The following is a 24,072-nucleotide window of genomic DNA, read 5'->3' as shown; positions in this document are numbered from 1 at the left end:
GGTAGGCTTTGTTACTTTGGTCCCAGCTCTCTGCAGGTCATTCACTAGGTCCCCCGGTGTGGTTCTGGGATTTTTGCTCACCGTTCTTGTGATCATTTTGACCCCACGGGGTGAGATCTTGCATGGAGCCCCAGATCGAGGGAGATTATCAGTGGTCGTGTATGTCTTCCATTTCCTAATAATTGCTCCCACAGTTGATTTCTTCAAACCAAGCTGCTTACCTATTGCAGATTCAGTCTTCCCAGGCTGGTGCAGGTCTACAATTTTGTTTCTGGTGGCCTTTGACAGCTCTTTGGTCTTGGCCATAGTGGATTTTGGAGTGTGACTGTTTGAGGTTGTGGACAGGTGTCCTTTATACTGATAACAAGTTCAAACAGGTGCCATTAATACAGGTAACGAGTGGAAGACAGAGGAGCCTCTTAAAGAAGAAGTTACAGGTCTGTGAGAGCCAGAAAACTTGTTTGTTTTTAGGTGACCAAATACTTATTTTCCACCATAATTTGCAAATAAATTCATAAAAAATCCTACAATATGATTTTCTGGATTTTTTTGTTTTCATCTTTTTAAGTGGGAGAACTTGCACAATTGGTGGCTGACTAAATACTTTTTTTGCCCCACTGTATATCATTAAGGATTATAGTTTTCACCTGTGTTCACCTGGTCAATCTATGTAATGAAAAGAGCAGGTGTCCTTAATGTTTTGCAAAATCAGTGTATGTTGTGTCTACTAGCTCATTCCCACAGAAACCTGCAGAGGGAAGCAGTACCACCCAGTCACCCATCAGACTCCATTGTGAGACGTCTCACAGAGGATATTCAACCCTAAAAGCAAATTCAAGGTAATCTCAATATCTTTACAGTAGAAGCTAACAAAACACACCAAAACTGACAAGGTGCACACTGATCAGTAAAGAGAGACTAACATTCTGTAAAACTCCCTTTCCTCTGCATTGTTCTCTCAATGTGAGAAACTACAGGATTACAATAGTGTTCTACACTTTCTTCATTTGATCCAATTCAACGTTGCCAATTATTTAATGACATGATAATTAAGTGGAGTGTCTAATCTTAGCTGGTCTGAGAGAACTGATGAGGCCTGTCCTTTATGTATACATTTGTGTCTTTTTAAATGACCCAATCTGTAGAACCTCTTCCCACAGTCAGTGCAGTGATAAGGCTTCTCTGAAGTGTGTATCCGTTGGGGTGTTTTTACATTGCCCAATTGGGAAAAACTCTTGCCACATTGAGAGCAGAAGTAAGGCTTATCTCTTTTGTCTTTTCTCTAATGACCTTTAAGCTCAGCTGGTGTTTTAACATTTTCTATAGTCAGATCAGTGGTAAGGATCCACTCGTGTTTCCCTTGGTGTCTTTTGAAATGGCACATTCAAGAGAAACACTTTCCACAGTCAGAGCAGGAGTAACACTTATCTCCTGTGTGTATATGTTCAGGTCATTCTAAGGTGTCCGGACGAGAGAAACTTGCCCCACAGTCAGAAAAGGAGTAAGGCTTCTCTCTTTTGTGGATACATTCATGTTGTTTTAAGGTACCCAGGTGAAAGAAACTCTTTCCACAGTCAGAGCAGGAGTAAGGCTTCTCTCCTGTGTGTGTTCTCTGATGAACTTTTAGTGATGATGATGATTTGAAGCATTTTCCACATTCAGAACATGAGTAAGGCTTCTCTCCTGTGTGTATACGTTCATGCTGTTTTAAGGTACCCATTAGAGAGAACCTATTTCCACAGTCAGAGCAGGAGTAAGGCTTCTCTCCTGTGTGTATATGTTCATGTCTTTTTAAGTGGCCCAGTTGAGAGAAACTCACCCAACATTCAGAGCAGGAGTAAGGCTTCTCTCCTGTGTTTGTTTTCTGATGATGTTTTAGTGATGCTGATGTTTTGAAGCATTTTCCACATTCAGAGCAAGAGTAAAGTTTTTCTCCTGTGTGTATTTTTAGGTGTATTTTTAGCTTGGGTAGAAATGGGAAAATCTCCTCACAATGTGGGCAGTGGTGAGACATCTTTGCTCTGTGATCTTCCTGCTGATGCTCTCTGGATGTAGAGAATGTCTCAACATGGTCTCCTGTGTGAACAATATCAGAACAACCAGTCAATTGGTGTGATATACATGTCAATCAAATGTATTTTATGAAGCTCTTTTTACATAAGTTGTAACAAAGTCCTTTTACATAAATCAACCCGAAATCCCCAAAGAGCAAGCAATGCAGATGTAGAAGCACAGTGGCCACGAAAAACTCCCTAGAAAGCAGGAACCTTGGGAGAAACAGAGGAACCAGGCTCAAATGGGTGGCCGGTCCTCTTCTGTCTGTACCGGGAGACATTTGTATTCATATCAGTAGGCTGTACAATACAGGGGAATAAAACTATCCTGGGTAAGAGCTGAAAGCTAAAAAAGGGGCGTGTCATCCTCCACTCAGCATCACAAGGGTTAGAAACTACACAGACTCATTTCATAGAACTTTAAAACACTGGCAGTTTGTCTACTTCACTTCTTTAGTCTACTCTCTGATCACTCCAGATACCTCAGTTAATAAAACAAATGCTGGCAATACTGGTGTCAAACCATGCACGTCTCAGTAGCATGAAATAACATCTACCTTCATTGAAACAGTTCATCATGAAACAGTTCTACTGCAACTTTTCATACACAGTGGGAAGTTGGAATGAACAACAAACTTAGTTCGATACAACCTGCTCTTACCATGAGAAACACATTTCCCAATCTCCTCCTCCTCTTCATCTTTAATGTTGACATTCAGCTCCAGTGTTTGACTGCAGTCTTCCAGCTTCACTGATGCCATCTCTGATTCCTGCAGTGCAAACTGGGTTCCACTGTCACAATCAGGACCCAGTGACTGTAGGTTTGGAGTCAATGTGGAAGGAGAGAGGCCTGCATTTGTCCTCACTGTTGAGGTTACCGGCCTCATACATTTACATTTACATTTAAGTCATTTAGCAGACGCTCTTAATCCAGAGCGACTTATACCAGAGTCGGCAAGTACTAGAGGAGAAGCGGACACAAAAGTTGCGTCTTCAAAGTCCTGGCACTTTCTTTATTCACTATTAAATATATTAGATTTTTTCTTGGTCAATTATCTAATTCAGTGCTTGACTTGGACTGAAATAGTTGCCGATACTCATTTTGTGTGCTGGTACTGTTTATATTTATGTGCAGGAGTTTCATAATACATTTGAGCTAATACTTAACCTGTAGTAGATAAATGCATACAAGACTCAAAAACCATTTTAGCACAAGGTTACAGTTTGTTTTTGGCAGCACTATGTACTATTTTCCTTAACCTTCTTCACGGGAATATTCCAATCAAAAAACAATTGTATTTCCATATAGAAATACACAGACAAACTGAATGTGTCAATATTCTAGACATGTAGAAACTGATAATCATTACATTTAGCTTCAAAACAGTAGTGTGACCTTAAAATGGTCTCTGCTGCACCCACACCGTCTGCACTGAAGTCCGTTGACGCAGACTGAGTGGGAGCCGCCATTTTACCAGCTTGTGAATTTTTCCTTCCATGGACCTCTACGGACAATTCCTTCCACCTGGCCTGGTTTTTGCTCTGACAGGGCTAGGCGATGTGGCCAAAATATCATATCAAATGTTGCAATTTAGATCAAAACACCAAGGTGAACTTTTGGAATCATGGAAATATGATTATTCTAATTCTATAGTTAGAATATAAATAATGGGCACTTCTACCTTCTCATTGAAACAGTTCATCATGAAACAGTTCTACTGCAACTTTTCATACACAGTGGGAAGTTGGAACAAACAACAAAAGTAGATAGATAGAACCTGCTCTTTCCATGAGAAACAGAATTCCCAATCTTCTCCTCCTCTTCTTCTTCATCTTTAATGATGACATTCAGCTCCAGTCTTCCAGCTTCACTGATGCCATCTCTGGATCCTGCAGTGCAAACTGGGCTCCACTGTCACAATCAGGACCCAGTGACTGTAGGTTTGGACTCGGTGTGGAAGGAGAGAGGAGGGCTGGGTTTGTCCTCACTGTCGATGTTACTAGCCTCATACCTGAGTCAGCAAGTAGTAGAAGAGAAACAGACAAACATTATTGTCTTGCCAGTTCTGGCACCCTCTTTATTCTCTAAAAAGATATTATATTTATTCTTGTTCAATTATCTAATTCAGTGCTTGACTTGGACTGAAATAGGTGCCAGTACTGTTTATATTTAGGTGCAGGAGCTCCACAACACTGCTAATCTAATATTCTATAAGAGGAACATGAGCTCAAACAGTAGACATTTGGAGGTGAATTCTTGTCCAAGTCAAGAACTGATCTCATTTCAATAGATCAGGTAGGTAAACATTGACAAGAAAACATTGATGCATTAATATTAGACACAAAGGACACACAACGTAAGGTCACTTAATATATAGATTTCCTAAATTCACATAAAATGACTAAAAAACCATGAAGAACAGGGTTAGTTTGTTTCAGGTCGCATTATGTTTTATTTTCCTGAAGAACCGCGCGTCTTCGTTGTTTCAATCAAAAACCAGCAGTATTTCCGTTCACACCATACTCAAATGTATAGATAAAGATAGAAACAACTGCATGAGTCTGAATATTAGTACACATGTATAAAACCAACAATCATTACATTCAGCTTCAAAACAGTTGCGCAACCGTAACATTGTCTGCAATTTAGTTCGTTGACCCAGTCCGAGCGGCGCCGCCATTTTCACAGCGTGTGAATTTTACACAAAACCGACAACATGCAGCTCGGAAATCTCAAATAAATTGATTCTTTATTAAAATTAACCTGAGCAGAATATGTACATCCACGAAGACTAACACCAACGTCTCTAGTTACGTGACTTGTAAAATAGTTTAACGTCACCACGTTCTCCACTCGGTTTGACACAAAAATAACACATCAAACCTTTACCAAACCTGATAATAATTTAATGGATTTGTTACCTAGCATGTAATGACATGTTCTTTCGACATTGGAAAGTTTAAACGTGCTATTACGTATCTGTAGTAATAAAATGAAACGGGCACAAAAGTTACCTTATTGACTGCACAGTTCTGGCGCTTTTTTTTATTCTGAAGAATGTAGCGTGCCTGTCGTGAACTTCCTGTTCCCCCACGAACACCGTCCGTGCATTTCGGGATCCTTGGGTTGGCCCTACCCCATTACACGAGAAGGGGGTAGCTGCTGCTGCTCCCCGCCCTCTCTTGCTGCTCCTCCTTCTTCTCTGGGACACTTCTCCTTTGCATAGTGTTGATCAAGCTGTCGACTCTGCCCGAGGATGCGGGGATTGAGCTCGGGCCGAATCCGGTGTGAGTTATCTGGCCCAAATGTATTACTTGGGGCTCGGGACGACTGGGGCTACTCTCTGGCAGATGATTACACGGGCGCCTGTATATAATTAACATTTCATTATTTATTTATTTGTCCATATTTTTTAATTATTTCCGTGATTAAAAAAAATACAATTAACTTTTAAATTAAATAATTTTAGAGTCCGGTTTAAGTTGTATTTTAGTATTTTGATACTTTGTACATGGCAACTGATAAGCATTAACACAGCAGTCGCGGTGCAGATCCTCTAAGGGTGAAACATTTTCTGGCGACAGTAGTCTGTGAAGTCTTGGAGGCCCAAAAACTTCTCAGCTGTAGATATAATTATGTCCAGGAAGCTTGGCGCCAGTGATGTACTGGGCCGTTCGCGCTACCCTCTGTAGTGCATTGCTGTCGGAGGACGAGCAGTTGCCGTAACAGGCAATGATGCAATAGGGGGAATAGGTTTTGTCATGCCTGCTTCACGACTGTCTTGGTGTGCTTGGACCATGTTAGTTTGTTGGTGATGTGGACACCAAGGAATTTGAAGCTCTCAACCTGCTCAAAAATGAAATGCTAATTAGCTGCTAATGTGGCTATCATAAAGAACTACAAGTAAAATGACAGCCTACCCTGGGCAAACCCTAATCCGAACGACACTGGGCCAATTCTGCTCTGCCCTATGGAACTCCCAATCACAGCCGGTTGTGATACAGCCTGGAATCATACCAGGGTCTGTGGTGATGCCTCAAGCACTGAGATGCAGTGTCTTAGACCACTGCCCCACTCAGGATGGCACATTTGTAAAATCCCGGGAAAATATTCAACTCTAATGGTGACTGAAGGAATAGGCTGACAGAATCTATGGATAATAGCCTATAATTTAGTCTGTCAAACAAGTATATGTAACAGTATTACTTTTGACCGTCCCCTCGCCCATGCCCGGTCATGAACCAGGGACCCTCTGCACATATCAACAACAGTCACCCACGAAGCATCTTTACCCATCGCTCCACAAAAGCCGCGGCCCATGCAGAGGAAGGGGAACTACTACTTCAAGGTGTCAGAGCAGGTGACGTCACCTATTAAACGATGGTTTTTAGCCCGAACCACCGCAAACTAAGCTAGCGTTTCACATCCGTTACATATAGGCCTACCTCTGCTTCCTTGAATTGGAAGGAATATGCGCCAACAAAAAGCGCTCCTGTTAGTAGCCTAAAGTCAGTTTAATTTGAAGACTGTTTAAACGAAATAGACCTTCTCCAATTAGCCTACTTTCAGCACCCATGTGTTGTTCATCTCCACGGCTACCGCTTCATAGTAATGTAAGTTGTGTAAATTACTTGAATATGGCTCATTGTGAGGTCAATAACTATGTGCAATGAAACCTTGTTTTCATTCAAATCAATTACAGACGTTGCACTAATTTTCCTCATCTTCAGGTTATCAAACTGAACAGGACATCTGTAGTCCGCGGGCACGGATATTTATATATATACAGGTGTTGTCGGAAGTTTACATACACTTAGGTTGGAGTCATTAAAACTAGTTTTTCAACCACTCCACAAATTTCTTGATAATAAACTTTAGGTTTGGCAAGTGTTAGTGTTTAAATACTGGAGAGTCGAGACCAAATCACGGGCGCTGGACAGAGTGGATTTCAGTTGTAACAAAAGGCAGTTTTATTGAGTCAAAAGATATCTTGTCCCGCAGTTTAACGTGCACGGATCTAGTTCATATAACTCCGCAAGGAGTCAGGTGAAAAAGAGGCCTAGATATTGGTCACAGTAGATTTTATACATGGAATATGTAGGTGGAGTCTTGTCGTGTCGGTCTTCTGACTGGTCCCGAAGGGTTGGAGGCGGATCTGCTCTAGCCATAGCAGGGGTCCCATTGGTGCAGAGCAGAGCCTTCTGCTCTGAGCACTCGACCAGTAGAGGGGGATGTGTGTGTTTTATCCAACAAGATATTTGTGTGTCAGGGGACAGTGAGACAGGAGAGCAGAGGGGTCGTGAAACATCAGAGCTGAGGGGGTAGTTTTATTGCAGGGAGAGTGACCTGGTTCCTGTTTTAGCAGGGGTACGTGAAATGACTTGAGTCAGGCAGATTAGCTTAGCATTGAATAATATATGAGCTATGTGTATGAATGTTTACATATATATATATATATGACACAAGTCAGTTATGACATCTACTTTGTGCAGGACACAAGTAATTTTTCCAACAATTGTTTACAGACAGATTATTTTACTTATAATTCAATGTATCACAATTCCAGTGGGCCAGAAGTTTACATACAGTAAATTGACTGTGCCTTTAAACAGCTTGGAAATTCCAGAAAATTATGTCATGGCTTTAGAAGCTTCTGATAGGCTAATTGACATAATTTGAGTCAATTGGAGGTGTACCTGTGGAAGCATTTGAAGGCATACCTTCAAACTCAATGCCTCTTTGCTTGATATCATGGGAAAATCAAAAGAAATCAGCCATGACCTCAGACAAAAAAATGTAGACCTCCGCAAGTCTGGTTCATCCTTGGGAGCAATTTCCAAATGCCTGAAGGTACCACGTTCATCTGTACAAACAATAGCATGCAAGTATAAACACCATGAGACCACGCAGCCGTCATAACGTTCTGGAAGGAGATGCATTCTGTCATCTAGAGATGAACGTACTTTGGTGCAAAAAATGTAAATCAATCCCAAAACAACAAAGAAAGGACCTTGTGAAGATGCTGGAGGAAACAGGTACAAAAGTATCTATGTCCACAGTAAAATGAGTCCTATATCGACATAACCTTAAAGGCTGCTCAGCAAGGAAGAAGCCACTGCTCCAAAACCACCATAAAATAGCCAGACTACGGTTTGCAACTGCACATGGGGACAAAGATTGTACTTTTTGAGAAATGTCCTTTTGTCTGATGAAACAAAAACAGAACTGTTTGGCCATAATGACCATCGTTATGTTTGGAGGAAAACATAGGCAAGCCGAAGAACAATATCCCAACCGTGAAGCACGGGGGTGGCAGCATCATGTTGTGGGGGTGCTTGGCTGCAGGAGGGACTGGTGCACTTCACAAAATAGAAAATTATGTGGACAATGATGCCAAGCATACTTCCAAAGTTGTGGCGAAATGGCTTAAGGACAACAAAGTCAAGGTATTGGGGTGGCCATCACAAAGCCCTGACCTCAAACCTATAGAACATTTGTGGGCAGAACTGAAAAAGAGTGTGCGAGCAAGGAGGCCTTCAAACCTGACTCAGTTACACCAGCTCTGTCAGTAGGAATGGGCCAAAATTCACCCAACTTATTGTGGAAAGCTTGTGGAAGGCTACCCAACACGTTTGACCCAAGTTAAACAATTTAAAAGCAAAGCTACCAAATACTAATTGAGTGTATGTGAACTTCTGACCCACTGGGAATGTGATGAAAGAAATTAAAGCTGAAATAAATCACTCTACTATTATTCTGACATTTCACATTCTTAAAATAAAGTGGCGATCCTAACTGACCAAAAACAGGGAGTTTTTACTAGGACTAAATGTCAGGAATTGTGAAAAACTGAGTTTAAATGTATTTGGCTAAGGTGTATGTAAACTTCCAACTTCAACTGTAGTTTCTCACTATGAGATAACTGTACAGAGGAAAGGGAGTGTTGTAGAATGTTATCCTCTCTTTACTTTACTGATCAGTGCGCACCTTGTCAGTTTTGGAATGTTTGTTTTGTTAGTTTCTACTGTAAAGACATTGAGATTACCTTAGGAATATCCTCTGTGACTGGGTGGTACTGCTTCCCTCTGCAGTTTTCTGTGGGAATGAGCTATAGACACAACAACATACTCTGAGTTCAAAACATTAACGACACCTGCTTTTTCATGACAAACTGACCAGGTGAATCCAGGTTAAAAGCTATGATCGTTAATAATGTCATTTTTGTGTGTTTATTATGGATCCCCATTTGCTTTCAGCAAAAAAACAAGAAACTGTGGTTGCAGTGGGCTAAGGAATGAAAACACTGGACACTGAAAAATTGGAAACATACTGCCTGGTCTGATGAATCCCTGTTCCTGCTGTTTCATGCTGATGGGAAGACTGGGGTATGGAGGAAACCACGAGTACATACATCCAGTGGTGGAAAAAGTACCTAACTGTCATACTGAGTGAAAGTTATGAAACCTTAATAGAAAATTACTCAAGTGAAAGTCACCCATTAAAATACTCCTTGAGTAAAGGTATTTGGTTGTAAATACACTTAAGTATCAAAAGTAAAAGTATTAATAATTTCAAATTCCTGAAATTAAGCAAACCAGATGGCACAATTTTATTGTTTTTTTTATATTACAGATAGCCAGGGGCTCACTCCAACACTCAGACATCATTTACTAACAAAGCATTTGTGTTTAGTGAGTCTGCCAGATCAGAGGCAGTGGGGATGACCAGGGATGTTATCTTGACAAGTGTGTGAACTGGACCATTTTCTGTCCTGCTAATCATAAACAATGTTACAAGTACTTTTGGGTATCAGGGACAATGTATGGAGTAAAAAGTAAATTTTCTTTAGGAATGTAGTGAAATAAAATTTGTCACCAATATAAATAGTAAAGTACAGATACCCCCCAAAAAACTACTAAAGTAGTTCTTTAAATAATGTTTATTTAAGTACTTTACACAACTGCCTGCATCCATGCCGTGTGTCAGCATTGCAGGGTGGTGGTGTGAAGGCGTTGGGGTGTGTTTTCAGGGCACACATTGGGCCCCTTGATAAAAGATCTGCAATGTTTGAATGACACAACGTTTTTGTCTTTTGAGCTTCTATTCATGAAATCTATGCAGCCTACTCAATCACTTTTTATAGCTACTGTTTACAGGCCTCCTGGGCCATATACAGCGTTCCTCACAGAGCTCCCTGAAGTCCTATCGGACCTTGTAGTCATAGCAGATAATATTCAAATTTTTGGTGACTTTAATATTCACATGGAAAAATCCACAGACCCACTCCAAAAGGCTTTCGGAGCCATCATCAACTCAGTGGGTTTTGTCCAACATGTCTCCGGACCTACTCACTGCCACAGTGATACTCTGGACCTAGTTTTGTCCCATGATATAAATGTTGTGGATCTTAATTTATATTTTTCCTCATAATCCTGGACTATTGGACCACCATTTTATTATGTTTGCAATCGCAACAAATAATCTGCTCAGACTCCAACCAAGAATCATCAAAAGTCGTGCAATAAATTCTCAGACAACACAAGGATTCCTTGATGTCCTTCCAGACTCCCTCTGTCTACCCAAGGACGTCAGAGGAAAAAATCAGTTAACCACCTAACTGAGGATCTCAATTTAACCTTGCACAATAACCTAGATGCAGTCGCACCCTAAAAACTAAAATAATTTGTCATAAGAATCTAGCTCCCTGGTATACAGAAAATACCCGAGCTCTGAAGCAAGCTTCCAGAAAATTGTAACGGAAATGGCGCCACACCAAATTGGAAGTCTTCCAACTAGCTTGGAAAGACCGTAGCGTGCAGTATCAAAGAGCCCTCACTGCTGCTCGGTCATCCTATTTTTCCAACTTAATTGAGGAAAATAAGAACAATCCAACATTTATTTTTGATACTGTCGCAAAGCTAACTAAAAAGCAACATTCCCCAAGAGAGGATGGCTTTCACTTCAGCAGTAATAAATTCATGAACTTCTTTGAGGAAAAGAACATGATCATTAGAAAGCAAATTACGGACTCCTCTTTAAATCGGCATATTCCTCCAAAGCTCGGTTGTCCAGAGTCTGCACAACTCTGCCAGGACCTAGGATCAAGGGAGACACTTAAGTGTTTGTACTATATCTTTTGACTATATCTTTTGACACAATGATGAAAAGAAGCATGGCCTCTAAACCTTCAAGCTTCATACTGGACCCTGTTCCAACTAAACTACTGAAAGAGCTGCTTCCTGTGCTTGGCCCTGCTATGTTGAACATAGTAAACGGCTCTCTATCCACGGGATGTTTACCAAACTCACTAAAAGTGGCAGTAATAAAGCCTCTCTTGAAAAAGCCAAACCTTGACCCAGAAAATATAAAAAACTATCAGCCTTTTTCGAATCTCCCATTCCTCTCAAAAAAAAAATGAAAAAGCTGTTGTGCAGCAACTAACTGCCTTCCTGAAGACAAACAATGTATACGAAATGAAAGAAAGATATCAGTTTGTCTCTGTGGATGGTTTGTCCTCTGACAAATCAACTCTAAAGGTTCCGTTTTAGGACTACTATTGTTTTCACTATATATTTTACCTCTTGGGGATGTCATTCGAAAACATAATGTTAACTTTCACTGCTATGCGGATGACACACAGCTGTACATTTTGATGACACACGGTGAAGACCCAAAATTTCCCTCGCTAGAAGCCTGTGTTTCAGACATAAGGAAGTGGATGGCTGCAAACTTTCTACTTTTAAACTCGGACAAAACAGAGATGCTTGTTCTAGGTCCCAAGAAACAAAGAGATCTTCTGTTGAATCTGACAATTAATGTTGATGGTTGTACAGTCGTCTCAAATAAAACTGGGAAGGACCTCGGCGTTACTCTGGACCCTGATCTCTCTTTTGACGAACATATCAAAACTGTTTCAATGACAGCTTTTTTCCATCTATGTAACATTGCAAAAACCAGAAATGTTCTGTCCAAAAAAGATGCAGAAAAATGAATCCATGCGTTTGCCACTTCTAGGTTAGACTACTGCAATGCTCTTACTTTCCAGCTATCCGGATAAAGCACTAAATAAACTTTAGTTGGTGCTAAATACGGCTGCTAGAATCCTGACTGAAACAAAACAAATTGATCATATTACTCCAGTGCTAGCCTCCCTACACTGGCTTCCTGTTGTTTAGGCAAGGGCTGATTTCAAGGTTTTACTGCTAACCTACAAAGCCTTACATGGGCTTGCTCCTACCTATTTTTCCGACTTGGTCCTGTCGTACATACCTACACGTACGCTATGGTCACAAGAAGCAGGCCTCCTAATTGTCCCTAGAATTTCTAAGCAAACAGCTGGAGGCAGGGCTTTCTCCTATAGAGCTCCATTTTTATGGAATGGTCTGCCTACCCATGTGAGAGATGCAGACTCAGTCTCAACCTTTAAACCTTTAAGTCTTTATTGAAGACTCATCTCTTCAGTAGGTCCTATGATTGAGTGTAATCTGGCCCAGGAGTGTGAAGGTGAACTGAAAGGCACTGGAGCAATGAACCGCCCTTGCTGTCTCTGCCTGGCCGGTTCCCCTCTCTCCACTGGGATTCTCTGCCTCTAACCCCATTACAGGGGCTGAGTCACTGGCTTACTGGTGCTCTTCCATGCCGTCTCTAGGAGGGGTGCGTCACTTGAGTCGGTTGAGTCACTGACATGGTCTTCCTGTCTGGGTTGGCGCCCCCTTGGTTTGTGCTGTGGCGGAGATCTTTGTGGGCTATACTCTGCCTCGTCTTAGGATGGTTAGTTGGTGGTTGAATATATCCCTCTAGTGGTGTGGGGGCTGTGCTTTGGCAAAGTGGGTGGGGTTATATCCTTCCTGTTTGAGTATCTCTACCACACCTGCAGTCTCTAGAGGCATGGTCCACTGTGGCCCCATCCGATGATACCCCCGGACAGGGCCACAGTGTCTCCTGACCCCTCCTGTCTCAGCCTCCAGTATTTATGCTGCAGTAGTTTGTGTCGGGGGCTAGGGTCAGTCTGTTATATCTGGAGTATTTCTCCTGTCTTATCCGGTGTCCTGTGTGAATTTAATGCTCCCTTTATGCTCCCTTTAATTCTCTTCTTTCTTTCTTTTTCTTTCTTTTTCTTTCTTTCTTTCTTTCTTTCTCTCAGAAGACCTGAGCCATAGGACCCATGCCTCAGGGCTACCTGGTATGATGACTCCTTGCTGTCCCCAATCCACCTCGCCATGCTGCTGCTCCAGTTTCAACTGTTCTGTCTGCGCCTTTGGAACCCTGACCTGTTCACCGGACGTGCTACCTGTCCCAGACCTGCTGTTTTCAACTCTCTAGAGACAGCAGGAGCGGTAGAGATACTCTCAATGATCGGCTATGAAAAGCCTTCTGAAATTTACTCCTGAGGTGCTGACCTGTCGCACCCTTGACAACTACTGTGATTATTATTATTTGACCATGTTGGTCATTTATGAACATTTGAACATCTTGGCCATGTTCTGTTATAATCTCCACCCAGCGCAGCCAGAAGAGGACTGGCTACCCCTCATAGCCTGGTTCCTCTCTAGGTGTCTTCCTAGGTTTTGGCCTTTCTAGGGAGTTTTTCCTAGCCACCGTGCTTCTACACCTGCATTGCGTGCTGTTTGGGGTTTTAGGCTGGGTCTCTGTACAGCACTTTGTGGCATCAGCTGTATTAAGGGCTTTATAAATACATTTGATGTGATCTTACATTCAGGACTTCAAGTTATAAAATAGTGAACTACTCCTTTAATAGAGTGGTAGGCTCTATGAAAGGGATGTTTCACCCCAAAACAATTATTGTAGTATTTTGTTCATGAGTACACTCAATCCCGTTTTCAAGAACTTTCAGTACAAAGCAAAAAGTGTGATGGTGATGATAATGATATGAAAATGACAATTGCCTGTAATTTGCATCATCACACCTTTTGCTGTGTACTGCAGTGTACCCTAATCCTGGTCCTGGGGATCCATAGAGGTGTGCTTTTTTTGTTTTTGCCCCTAACACTCACACACTGGATTCAACTAAGCAACTCAAGCCTTTGAATTGAATAAGGTATGAGAGTGTGAGGGCAAAAACACACATGTACACCCCTTGGGACCAGGATTGGGGAACACTGCTGTATTGAAAGTCCTCCATCTTCAGAACTTCACTGTTGACATGTACATTTTTGGGATTGTATACAGGGTGATGAAACCAATGTGTACATTTGTAATTTGATTGAACTGTCCCTTATGTTACAGTTCCTTTGGAGTTACATTTAGTTAGAGGTGCATTTGCTCTCAGCATGTGTTATAAATTAACATTAATTTATTTTATAAAGAAAACTGCTTTTGTCATCTCTTAAATATTGTTTACCTTTGTACTTTAGTTTACGCCACTGAGGAAGCGGCGGCAGCATTAGTAGCATCTTCCGCCTTCTTGTGGCATGGGATAGGGCCATCCCAAGGATCCCGGAATGCACGGAAGGTTGTGTGGTAGTGGGGGAGCAGGAAGTTCCCGGCAGGCGGGCACCAGTCTTCGGTTTAAAGAAAGCGCCAGAACTGTGCAGTGTTGATAAAGAGATATGATGAAGGGCGAGCCGGTCAAGGATCGATGCAGACAAGGTGGTAGATTGTATGACAAGCGACAGTTTATTCAGAGTAAAGATATCTGGTACAGCGTATATACGGGCCCTTCTATTAGCTCATGAGGAACCAACAAAAAAGCCCCGCTAATCGTTTGCACAAGCAATTAATACAGAACAGAAAGTAGGTTGATTCTAGAAGTTCTGTTCTTCGGATTGGTTCAGGCTCAGGCTGGGGTGTAGTCTTCCGTCATTGGCTCAGTTGTCTGTCCGTCATCGTAGAATCCCTCCATGCCTGTTCTCAGTCACACAATGTTCAGCTAGAAAAAGGAGGTTATGTGTGTGCGCTAGTCTCTCCCTATTCTGTTTCTCCTGCCAATGTGTGTAGGAGTCTTATCTGTATGTCCTCGGTAGTTAGTGTGTAATGTGTGTGCGTTCGTGTCCTCACTGGATGTTGTGGCCGAACTGAAGGCTAGCACCTGTGGCTAGGATGTATCCTATTTTGACAGTGTTGTGGATGATTTAAGTGAGTCTGTGAAAATACGTTGCTATGTGTTGTCTCAGTTACAGCAAGGCAATAGCAGTAAGTTGGTCACCTGCATAAGAATTAACATTTCTTTACAGCAGTCAAGAAGATAACCTTTGTGTCCGTTTCAATTTACTACTACAGGTATGTAATAACACGTTTAGACTTTCTAGTGTCGAAAGAACATGTCATACCATGCTAGGTAACAAATCCGTTAAGGTATTATCACGTTTTGGTAAAGGTTTGATGTGTAATTTCTGTGTCAAACTGAGTGAAGAACGTGGTAAACTATTTTACAAGTCACATAGCTCGAGACTTTGGCTTTGTCTGGGTGGATGTACATATTTGTCACAAGGTAATTCCATAAAGAATCAATTTATTTGAGATTTCTTTGTTGCATGTTATTGGTTTTGTGTAAAATTGACGAGCTGGTAAAATGGCGGCCCCCACTCGGTCTGTTACTGTAATGTGAACCGGAAATACAATACTTTTAATTTAAATAATACAATGAAGACGCGGATGTTCAGGAAAATAGTAACAGTGCTGCCTAAAACAAACAGTAACCTTGCAATGTACTACATGGTTTTTGAGTCATTTTATGTGAATTTAGGAAATCTACTATAAAGTGCTCTTACGTTGTCCTTTGTGTCTAATGTGAATGAGTTCATGTTTTCAAATCACATTTTATTTGTCACAAGCGCCAAATACAACATGTATAGACCTTATAGTGAAATGCTTACTTACTAAGGCCCTTAACCAACAGTGCAGAGTTTTAAGAAAATACCTTAAAGTAAGAGAGAAGGATAATTAAAGAGCAGCACTAAATAACAAGAGCGGGTCAATGTGAACCTGTCAAGTCAATGTGCGGGGGCACCGGTGTCGAGATAATTATGTATTTGTAGGTAGAGTTATTAAAGTGGTTATGCATAGATACAAGTAGTAGCACCGGTGGGTGGGTGGGGGGGTGCAAATAGTCTGGGTAGCTATTTGATTAGCTGTTCAGGAGTCTTATGGCTTGGGGGTTGAAGCTGTTTAGAAGCCTCTTGGACCTAGACTTGGTTCTCCGGTACTGATTGCCGTGCAGTAAGAGAGAACAGTCTATGACTAGGGTGGCTGGAGTCTTTGACAATTTTTAGTATTCTCTGACACCACCTGACTTGGGTGGCCCTGTGATGTCTGACAATCAATTTTTGTGTCTCAGGGTTCGATTTTTAAGATAAAATGCTAATTTAGATTTGTTTATTTCACATCCATTAAGTAGATACTAAAATAACCTTCAACTCTTTTTCTTCAGCATGTCATGTCTGTTTTTGTTCTGTCTCACACCACTTTTGACATTATTCTTTGTATTACACTTTTAAAAAGTCTTGATAATTACAAAATATTTAATGCACCTGTTTAAAAAGTCAAATACATGGAAACTATATATATTTAATGTACATAAGCCATTTGATACTTTCTTTACACAAAATACAGTTGTCTCTAAGTATTGTGTCATTAACACCACGACAAGCAAATGACATGACAATAACTTTTTTTCAAAAGTTTGTACTTGGTTACCATGGATACCATGGATATGAATAGTGACAGTGGAGCACATGGATGTCATGGAGTCTATTTGGTCATTACCAAATAGGCTATAATTTCATCAAATTATGTTAATTTTTGAAATTATGTTTTTAGGATATATTGTATTTAGCTGTTCAACTGGATTAGTATGCTAGAATCCCTGCTATTTATGACCAAATGTCATATTTTGTTATTCCCACCACGTCATTACAACCACATAATGAACTGTGATGGTAAGGACAGAATCTGGTGGTAATGACTAAATGTTTTAGTTCATACATTTTTACTTGCTGTAAGACCTGAAAAGACAAACAAATGACATATGTATTATGATCATGGTTCAGTTTTTGAAATGTGAACACTAAATAAGACCATTACATGATGTATTATGTTTTAGACATGACAACTGGTTGAGTGATTTTTAGATGTCACTATTACATGTGAAATTCAACATTTGACATGACAACTTATTACTGGGTTAGGGTTAAATATCAACATTTAGACATGACAACTCACTACTGAGTTACTGGGTTAGGGTTAAATATCAACATTTAGACATGACAACTCACTACTGAGTTACTGGGTTAGGGTTAAATATCAACATTTAGACATGACAACTCACTACTGAGTTACTGGGTTAGGGTTAAATATCAACATTTAGACATGACAACTCACTACTGAGTTCCAAACTGCCACTATCACAAGGGTTAGTAACTACCAAGGGTGAGAAATAATTCATTTCATGTAGTTCCAGAATCTTAACGCTCGAGCATACGATGACATTCTAGATGATTCTGTGCTTCCAGCTCTGTGGCAACAGTTTTGGGGAAGGCCCTTTCCTGTTTCAGCATGACAATGTACCCGCGCACAAAGCAAGATCCATACAGAAGTGGTTGGTTGAGATCAGTGTGGAAGAACTTGAATGGCCCGCACATTGGCCTGACCCCATCGAACAACTTTGGGATGAATTGGAACAAATGGTCTGTTCTATATCTTCAATCAAATTAAACATGTACTACTGTGACATTAAAATGTTTCATGGTATTTGTCATCATTTGTTTTATATGAAATGTGATTTCCACCACACTCTGTCATTACCACAACGCTAAGTCATTACCATCATGGTACATATTTTTGTGGCAACGGTGTATTAAATTACAATTGATATTGATAATTTTTCCCATATGTGAACCTTTTATACCTGTTCTTAAGATAATTTCTAAAGTAATGTGAAATATTAAGATTTTGATGTGGTAAATACACGTTTCTGATTATCATCAAGGCATACAGTGGGGCAAAAAAGTATTTAGTCAGCCACCAATTGTGCAAGTTCTCCCACTTAAAAATATGAGAGAGGCCTGTAATTTTCATCATAGGTACACTTCAACTATGACAGACAAAATGAGGGAAAAAAATCCAGAAAATCACATTGTAGGATTTAATGAATTTATTTACAAATTTTGGTGGAAAATAAGTATTTGAAATATTCATTGTTGCCCACCAGTGCACTCAGAAGAGGAAAAAATGATACAATGCAGTCTAACAACATCTCAAACAGCACAATGTGATTCACTGTAGAAGCACTGGTCCTCTTACATTTTAATTCCAGGTTGCATATTAGAATATTTAAGGGCATATCAGATGGTCTGTTCTGACCATAACAGTCACACCAAGCACAGGGTTGGTTGGTATAAGATTGAAATGGGTAAATAATGTACCTCGTAGTTACTTAGCCTGATAAGTCGCTCTGGATAAGAGCGTCTGCCAAATGACTTAAATGTAATGTAACATATCACTCCCAAAAGACATAAGCAGAAATGTAGCAGCCTATACACCTAATCATTAGTGATCTGACATGCTGTACTACATGGAGACTGTAGGCTACTAACAGCAGCAGTTACATAGTCTAGTTTACTATGGTCCTGTCCCTCTGACCAGGGTAAACAAAGTGGTAATGTTGTTTATTGTATATACAGTATTTCACTTCAAACAGTTTTTCATTTAATTATACACAAGAGAGAAAAAAATGTATGAACAAACATTATTTCTCATTACATTCTTGACAATTAGTGGATGCTCTTATCCAGAGAGATTTACAAGACAAATAAGGGTACAGGACAAATAAGGGTTAATTGGCTTGTTCAAGGGCACAATGACAGATTTTTACACCAAGTCGGCTCGGGATTCAAACAAGCAACCTTTCAGTTACTGGAATAACACTCTTAACCGCTAGGCTACCTGCCACCAGATGAATTAACTTCAATACAGTCTTTCAAATACATTCATCATCAATGACTACAATAATGAATCAAGTATTAAAGACAATTTAATAAACAAGTAGTAGATTCATAGTCTGTTAATCATTAAACAAAAGTTTAGTAATAAAATAATACACCCATACCAATGCTAAAAACTGACCACCCCATCTTTATCTGATATACACCGTGTACAAAACATTAGGAACACCTTCAAAATATTGAGTTGCACCTCCCTTTGTCCTCAGAACATCCTCAATTCATCAGTGCATAGACTGTCCAAGGTGTCTACTCTGAATAGCTCGTTCCATCTCCTCCCACAGTAAGCTGAATTCCCTGTCATGTTATTGGAATCATTCCTGGGCAAACCTTGTGGCATAATCCTGCTGAAGAAAACAACTTGCAGATGGATACACTGCTGCCATGAAGGGAGGCACCTGATTGGCAATGATGTTTAGATATCCTGTGACATTCAAACATTGCTCAACTTTTATCAAGAGGCCCAATGTGTGCATGGCCTGAAAACACACCCCAACCATCACACCACCAGCCTGTAATGCTGACACACGGCATGGATGCATGCAGTGGTGTAAACCAGCCTACTGATGCATGCAAAAGTACTGAAGCAAAATTATTTAAAGATCTACTTTAGTTGTATCTGTACTTTACTATTTATATATTTTTTGTTTTTTTAATTTCACCCCTTTTTTCAGAATAATTTCTTTAAATAACAAATTGAGCAGTTTTTTGGGCGTACTATTTATATTGTTGACAACTTTTACTTCACTACATTCCGAAAGAAAATAATGTACTTTTTACTCCATACATTTTCCCTGACACCCAAAATACCCTTGACATTTTTTATGACTAGCAGGACAGGAAATGGTCCAATTCACACACTAAAAGACAACATCCCTGGTCATCCCCACTGCCTCTGATCTGGCGGACTCACTAAACACAAATGCTTCGTTTGTAAATGATGTCTGAGTGTTGGAGTCTGCCCCTGGCTATCCGTACTATATATATTTTTTAAAGACAAATGTGCCGTCTGGTTTGCTTAATTGAAGGAATTTGAAATTATTCATACTTTTACTTTTGATACTTAAGTATATTTACAACCAAATACTTTTACTTAAGTAGTATTTTGATGGGTGACTCACTTTCACTTGAGTCATTTTATATTAAGGTATCATTACTTTTACTCAAGTATGACAGTTAGGTACTTTTTCCACCATTTCCTCCCATCAGCATGAAACAGCAGGAACAGGGATTCATCAGACCAGGCAGTATGTTTCCAATTTTTCAGTGTCCAGTGTTTTCATTCCTTAGCCCACCTGGGTTCACCTGGTCAGTCTGTCATGGAAAGAGCAGGTGTCCTTAATGTTTTGTACACCCAGTGCATGTTGTGTCTACTAGCTCAATCCCACAGAAAACTGCAGAGTGAAGCAGTACCACTCAGTTAACCATCAGACTCCACTGTGAGAAGCCTCACAAAGGATATTCAACCTTAAGGGCAAATCCAAGGTCAGCTCAATATCTTGACAGTAGATGCTAACAAAACTCACCAAAACTGTCAAGGTGTACACTGATCAGTAAAGACAGGCTAATATTCTATAATGCTCCATTCCCTCTGAACAGTTCTCTCACAGTGAGAAACAACAGGATTACAAGAGTGTTCTACGCTTTCTTCATTTGATTGAATTCAACGTTGCCAATTATTTAATGACATAAGAATTAAGTGGTGTCTAATATTAGCTGGTCTGAGAGAACTGATGAGACTTCTCTCCTTTATGTATACATTGGTGTCTTTTTAAATGGCCCAATCTGTAGAATCTCTTCTCACAGTCAGTGCAGTGATAAGGCTTTTCTCCTGTGTGTAAACGTTGATGTTGTTTTAAGTTGCACAGTAGAGAGAAACTCGCCGGACAGTCAGAGCAGGAGTAAGGCTTCTCTCCTGTGTGTATACTTTCATGTCGTTTTAAGTGGCACAGTACAGAGAAACTCGCCGCACAGTCAGAGCAGATGTAAGGCTTCTCTCCTGTGTGTGTTCTCTGATGAACTTTTAGCCTAGTTGATGTCGTGAAGCATTTTACACAGTCAGAGCAGGAGTAAGGCTTCTCTCCTGTGTGTGTTCTTTTATGAACTTTTAGCTCAGTTGATGTTGTGAAGCATTTTACACAGTCAGAGCAGGAGTAAGGCTTCTCTCCTGTATGTACATGTTTATGTGTTTTTAAGTTGCCCAGTCGAGAGAAACTCTTTCCACAGTCAGAGCAGGAGTAAGGCTTCTCTCCGGTATGTATATGTTGGTGTCTTTTTAAGTGGCCCGGTAGAGAGAAACTCTTTCCACAGTCAGAGCAGGAGTAAGGCTTCTCTCCTGTGTGTATACGTTCATGTCGTTTTAAGTTGCACAGTAGAGAGAAACTCGCCTTACAGTCAGAGCAGGAGTAAGGCTTCTCTCCTGTGTGTATACGTTCATGTCGTTTTAAGTTGCGCAGTCGAGAGAAACTCGCCTTACAGTCAGAGCAGATGTAAGGCTTCTCTCCTGTGTGCACTCTCTGATGAACTGTCAGAGCCTTGGATGTCGTGAAATTCTTCCCACCGTCAGTATAGGAATAACGATTCTCTCCTGTGTGTATTTTTAGGTGTACTTTTAGCTTTGATAGAAATGGGAAAATCTCCTCACAATGTGGGCAGGGGTAAGACCTCTTAGCTCTGTGAGCTTCCTGCTGTTCCTCTCTGGATGTAGAGAATGTCTCAACATGGTCTCCTGTGTGAACAACATCAGAAGAACCAGTCAGTTGATGTGATATACATGTCAATCACATGTATTTTATGTAGCCCTTATTACATCAGAAGTTGTCACAAAGTGCTTTACAGAAACCCAGCCTCAATCCCCAAAGAGCAAGCAACGCAGATGTAGAAACAAAGTGGCCACGAAAAACTCCCCAGCAAGCAGGAACCTAGGAAGAAACATAGAGAGGAACCAGGCTCAAATGGGTGGCCAGTCCTCTTCTGGCCGTACCGGGAGACATTCATATTAGTAGACTGCACAAAAGGAAAGGGAACAGAACTATTCTAAAAGTGGGTAAAAGCCATATTATCCTCCAATCACTATCAAAGGGTTAGTAACCAGGCTGTATCACATCTGGCCATGATTGGGACTCCAGATATCCCAGGGAATAAAACAAATGCTGGCAATACTGGTGTCAAACCATGCAAGTAGGAGTAGCATGAAGTAACATTATCTTCTCATTGAAACAGTTCATCATGAAACAGTTCTACTGCAACTTTTCATACAGTTGGAAGTCGGAACGAACAACTAACTTAGTTAGAACCTGCTCTTACCATGAGAAAAAGATTTCCCAATCTTCTCCTCTTCTTCATCTTTAATGTTGACATTCAGCTCCAGTGTTTGACTGCAGTCTTCCAGCTTCACTGATGCCATCTCTGGATCCTGCAGTGCAAACTGGGCTCCACTGTCACAATCAGGACCCAGTGACTGTGGGTTTGGACTCAGTGTGGAAGGAGAGAGGCAGGCTGGGTTTGTCCTCACTGTTGATGTTACCGGACTCAGACTTAATTGTAGTGGTCCTGTAGTAACAATGAGAAACAGACAAAAAGTTATTGTCTTGACTGTTCCGGCACTCTCTTTACTCTCTATTAAAATATATTTTATTTTTTCTTGTGCAATGATCTAATTCAGTGCTTAACTTGGACTGAAATAGTTTGATACTCATTTTAGGTGGTGGGGTACTGTTTATATTTAGATGCAGGAGCTCCACAATACTGTTGAGGTAATATTCTATAAGAGGAACATCAGCTCAAGCAGTAGAACATTGAGGTGCTGGTACTCAGCTCCAGTGAGCTCCTGTCCATCTCATTTCAATAGATGAGGTAGGTAAGCATCGACAACAAAACAAGAATTCATTCAAATTAGACAAAGTACACGCTACACAACGTAACTAAACTTAACCTATAGTAGACTTCTTGGATTTAAATAAATTAATAAACGACTCAAAAACCATTTAGTACAAGGTTGCAGTATGTTTCAGGCAGCACTATGTACGATTTTCCTGAATAACCTTGTCTTCACTGTATTATTTAAATCAAAAACCAATTGTATTTCCCATTCACACCATATTAACATTTATAGACAAAGATAGAAACTGAATGTGTCTGAATATTAGTACACATGTAATATTAGTAGGAAACTGATCGTCATTACATTCAGCTTCAAAACAGTAGTGCGACCATGAAATTGCCTCTCTTTGACGCAGACAGAGTGGGCGCCGCCATTTTCCCAGCTCGTGAATTTTACACAAAACCAATAGCATGTAAAACGAACTCAGAAATCTCAAATAAATTGATTTGATTATTAAATTACCTTGAGAAAATGATGTACATCCACTCAGTTCCAAGATGGCGTAGCAGTCAGTCGTCTTTGTCTTGTCCCATGTATATCGTTTTCTTCGCATTCTTTTTAATAATTTTACTAAACCTCAACTTCAAATACTCTCCTTCAACCCGCCTCACCCAATGTGGTGTGGATCTGTTTTTATTCCTAAAGTATTTCTATTTACCTCAGAACTGGAATCCCTCAACTGAAGCTAACTAGCTAACTAGCTACCAGTCAGCTAACCACTGCTAGCGGTCAGCAGCTTACCTTTAGCTCGGACAGCTCTCGCCAGTTCTTACAACGCATTTCAAACCAGAGCAAACCGGACCTATTTTTCTCTCCATATCCTCCGGATTCCTACCTCCAAACTCTGAACCTTTTCATCTGGATCATCGCCGCTTGCTAACCAAATTTGTATACAGAGTATGTCCACATCTCCGTCAGACCATTTTATTGGTACACTACATGGTAATTTTAAAATTTGCATTTTTTAGTGATCCAATACGTAATATAGTACACTTATCATAATTTGGTTTTAATCCAGAGAGAATAGCAAAAGTATCTAGATCCTCTATGAGGCCGTGGAGAGACTAATTGGGGTTTTAAAAGAAAACATAAAATCAGCAGCATACAATGACACCTTAGTTTTTAAGCCACGGATTTTGTAATCCCTAAATATTATTGTTTGATATAATATTAACA

General features: G+C 40.4%; 2 protein-coding genes across 3 annotated transcripts in view; both read right to left on the bottom strand.

Annotated features, from left to right (window-relative positions):
* The window catches only part of LOC135533542 (zinc finger protein 664-like), a 40,671-nt gene extending 35,503 nt beyond the window's left edge, over positions 1–5,168 (bottom strand). Inside the window, exons 1-2 of one of the 2 annotated variants that reach the window (XM_064960828.1) lie at positions 5,070–5,168; positions 3,833–4,066 (exon numbers count right to left, since the gene is read on the bottom strand). In XM_064960828.1, the coding sequence (XP_064816900.1) occupies positions 3,833–3,902 (70 nt within the window). In that variant the 5' untranslated portion in view covers positions 3,903–4,066; positions 5,070–5,168. The remainder of the gene's footprint in view (positions 1–3,832; positions 4,067–5,069) is intronic. The other variant, XM_064960829.1, reaches the window with a different exon arrangement.
* Positions 5,169–19,612: 14,444 nt separating this feature from the next.
* Positions 19,613–22,628, bottom strand: LOC135533539 (gastrula zinc finger protein XlCGF17.1-like). The gene is made up of 2 exons (XM_064960820.1): positions 22,320–22,628; positions 19,613–21,741 (listed from the first exon to the last, which is right to left on the bottom strand). Exons 1-2 carry the CDS (start codon positions 22,417–22,419, stop codon positions 20,726–20,728), a joined length of 1,116 nt encoding a protein of 371 aa, XP_064816892.1. The 5' UTR covers positions 22,420–22,628; the 3' UTR covers positions 19,613–20,725.
* Between the last annotated feature and the right edge of the window lie 1,444 nt (positions 22,629–24,072).

Source organism: Oncorhynchus masou, unplaced genomic scaffold, assembly GCF_036934945.1.
Source record: "Oncorhynchus masou masou isolate Uvic2021 unplaced genomic scaffold, UVic_Omas_1.1 unplaced_scaffold_2435, whole genome shotgun sequence".
NCBI classification, from domain to species: domain Eukaryota; kingdom Metazoa; phylum Chordata; class Actinopteri; order Salmoniformes; family Salmonidae; genus Oncorhynchus; species Oncorhynchus masou.
This window is presented reverse-complemented; position numbering and strand designations above follow the sequence as displayed.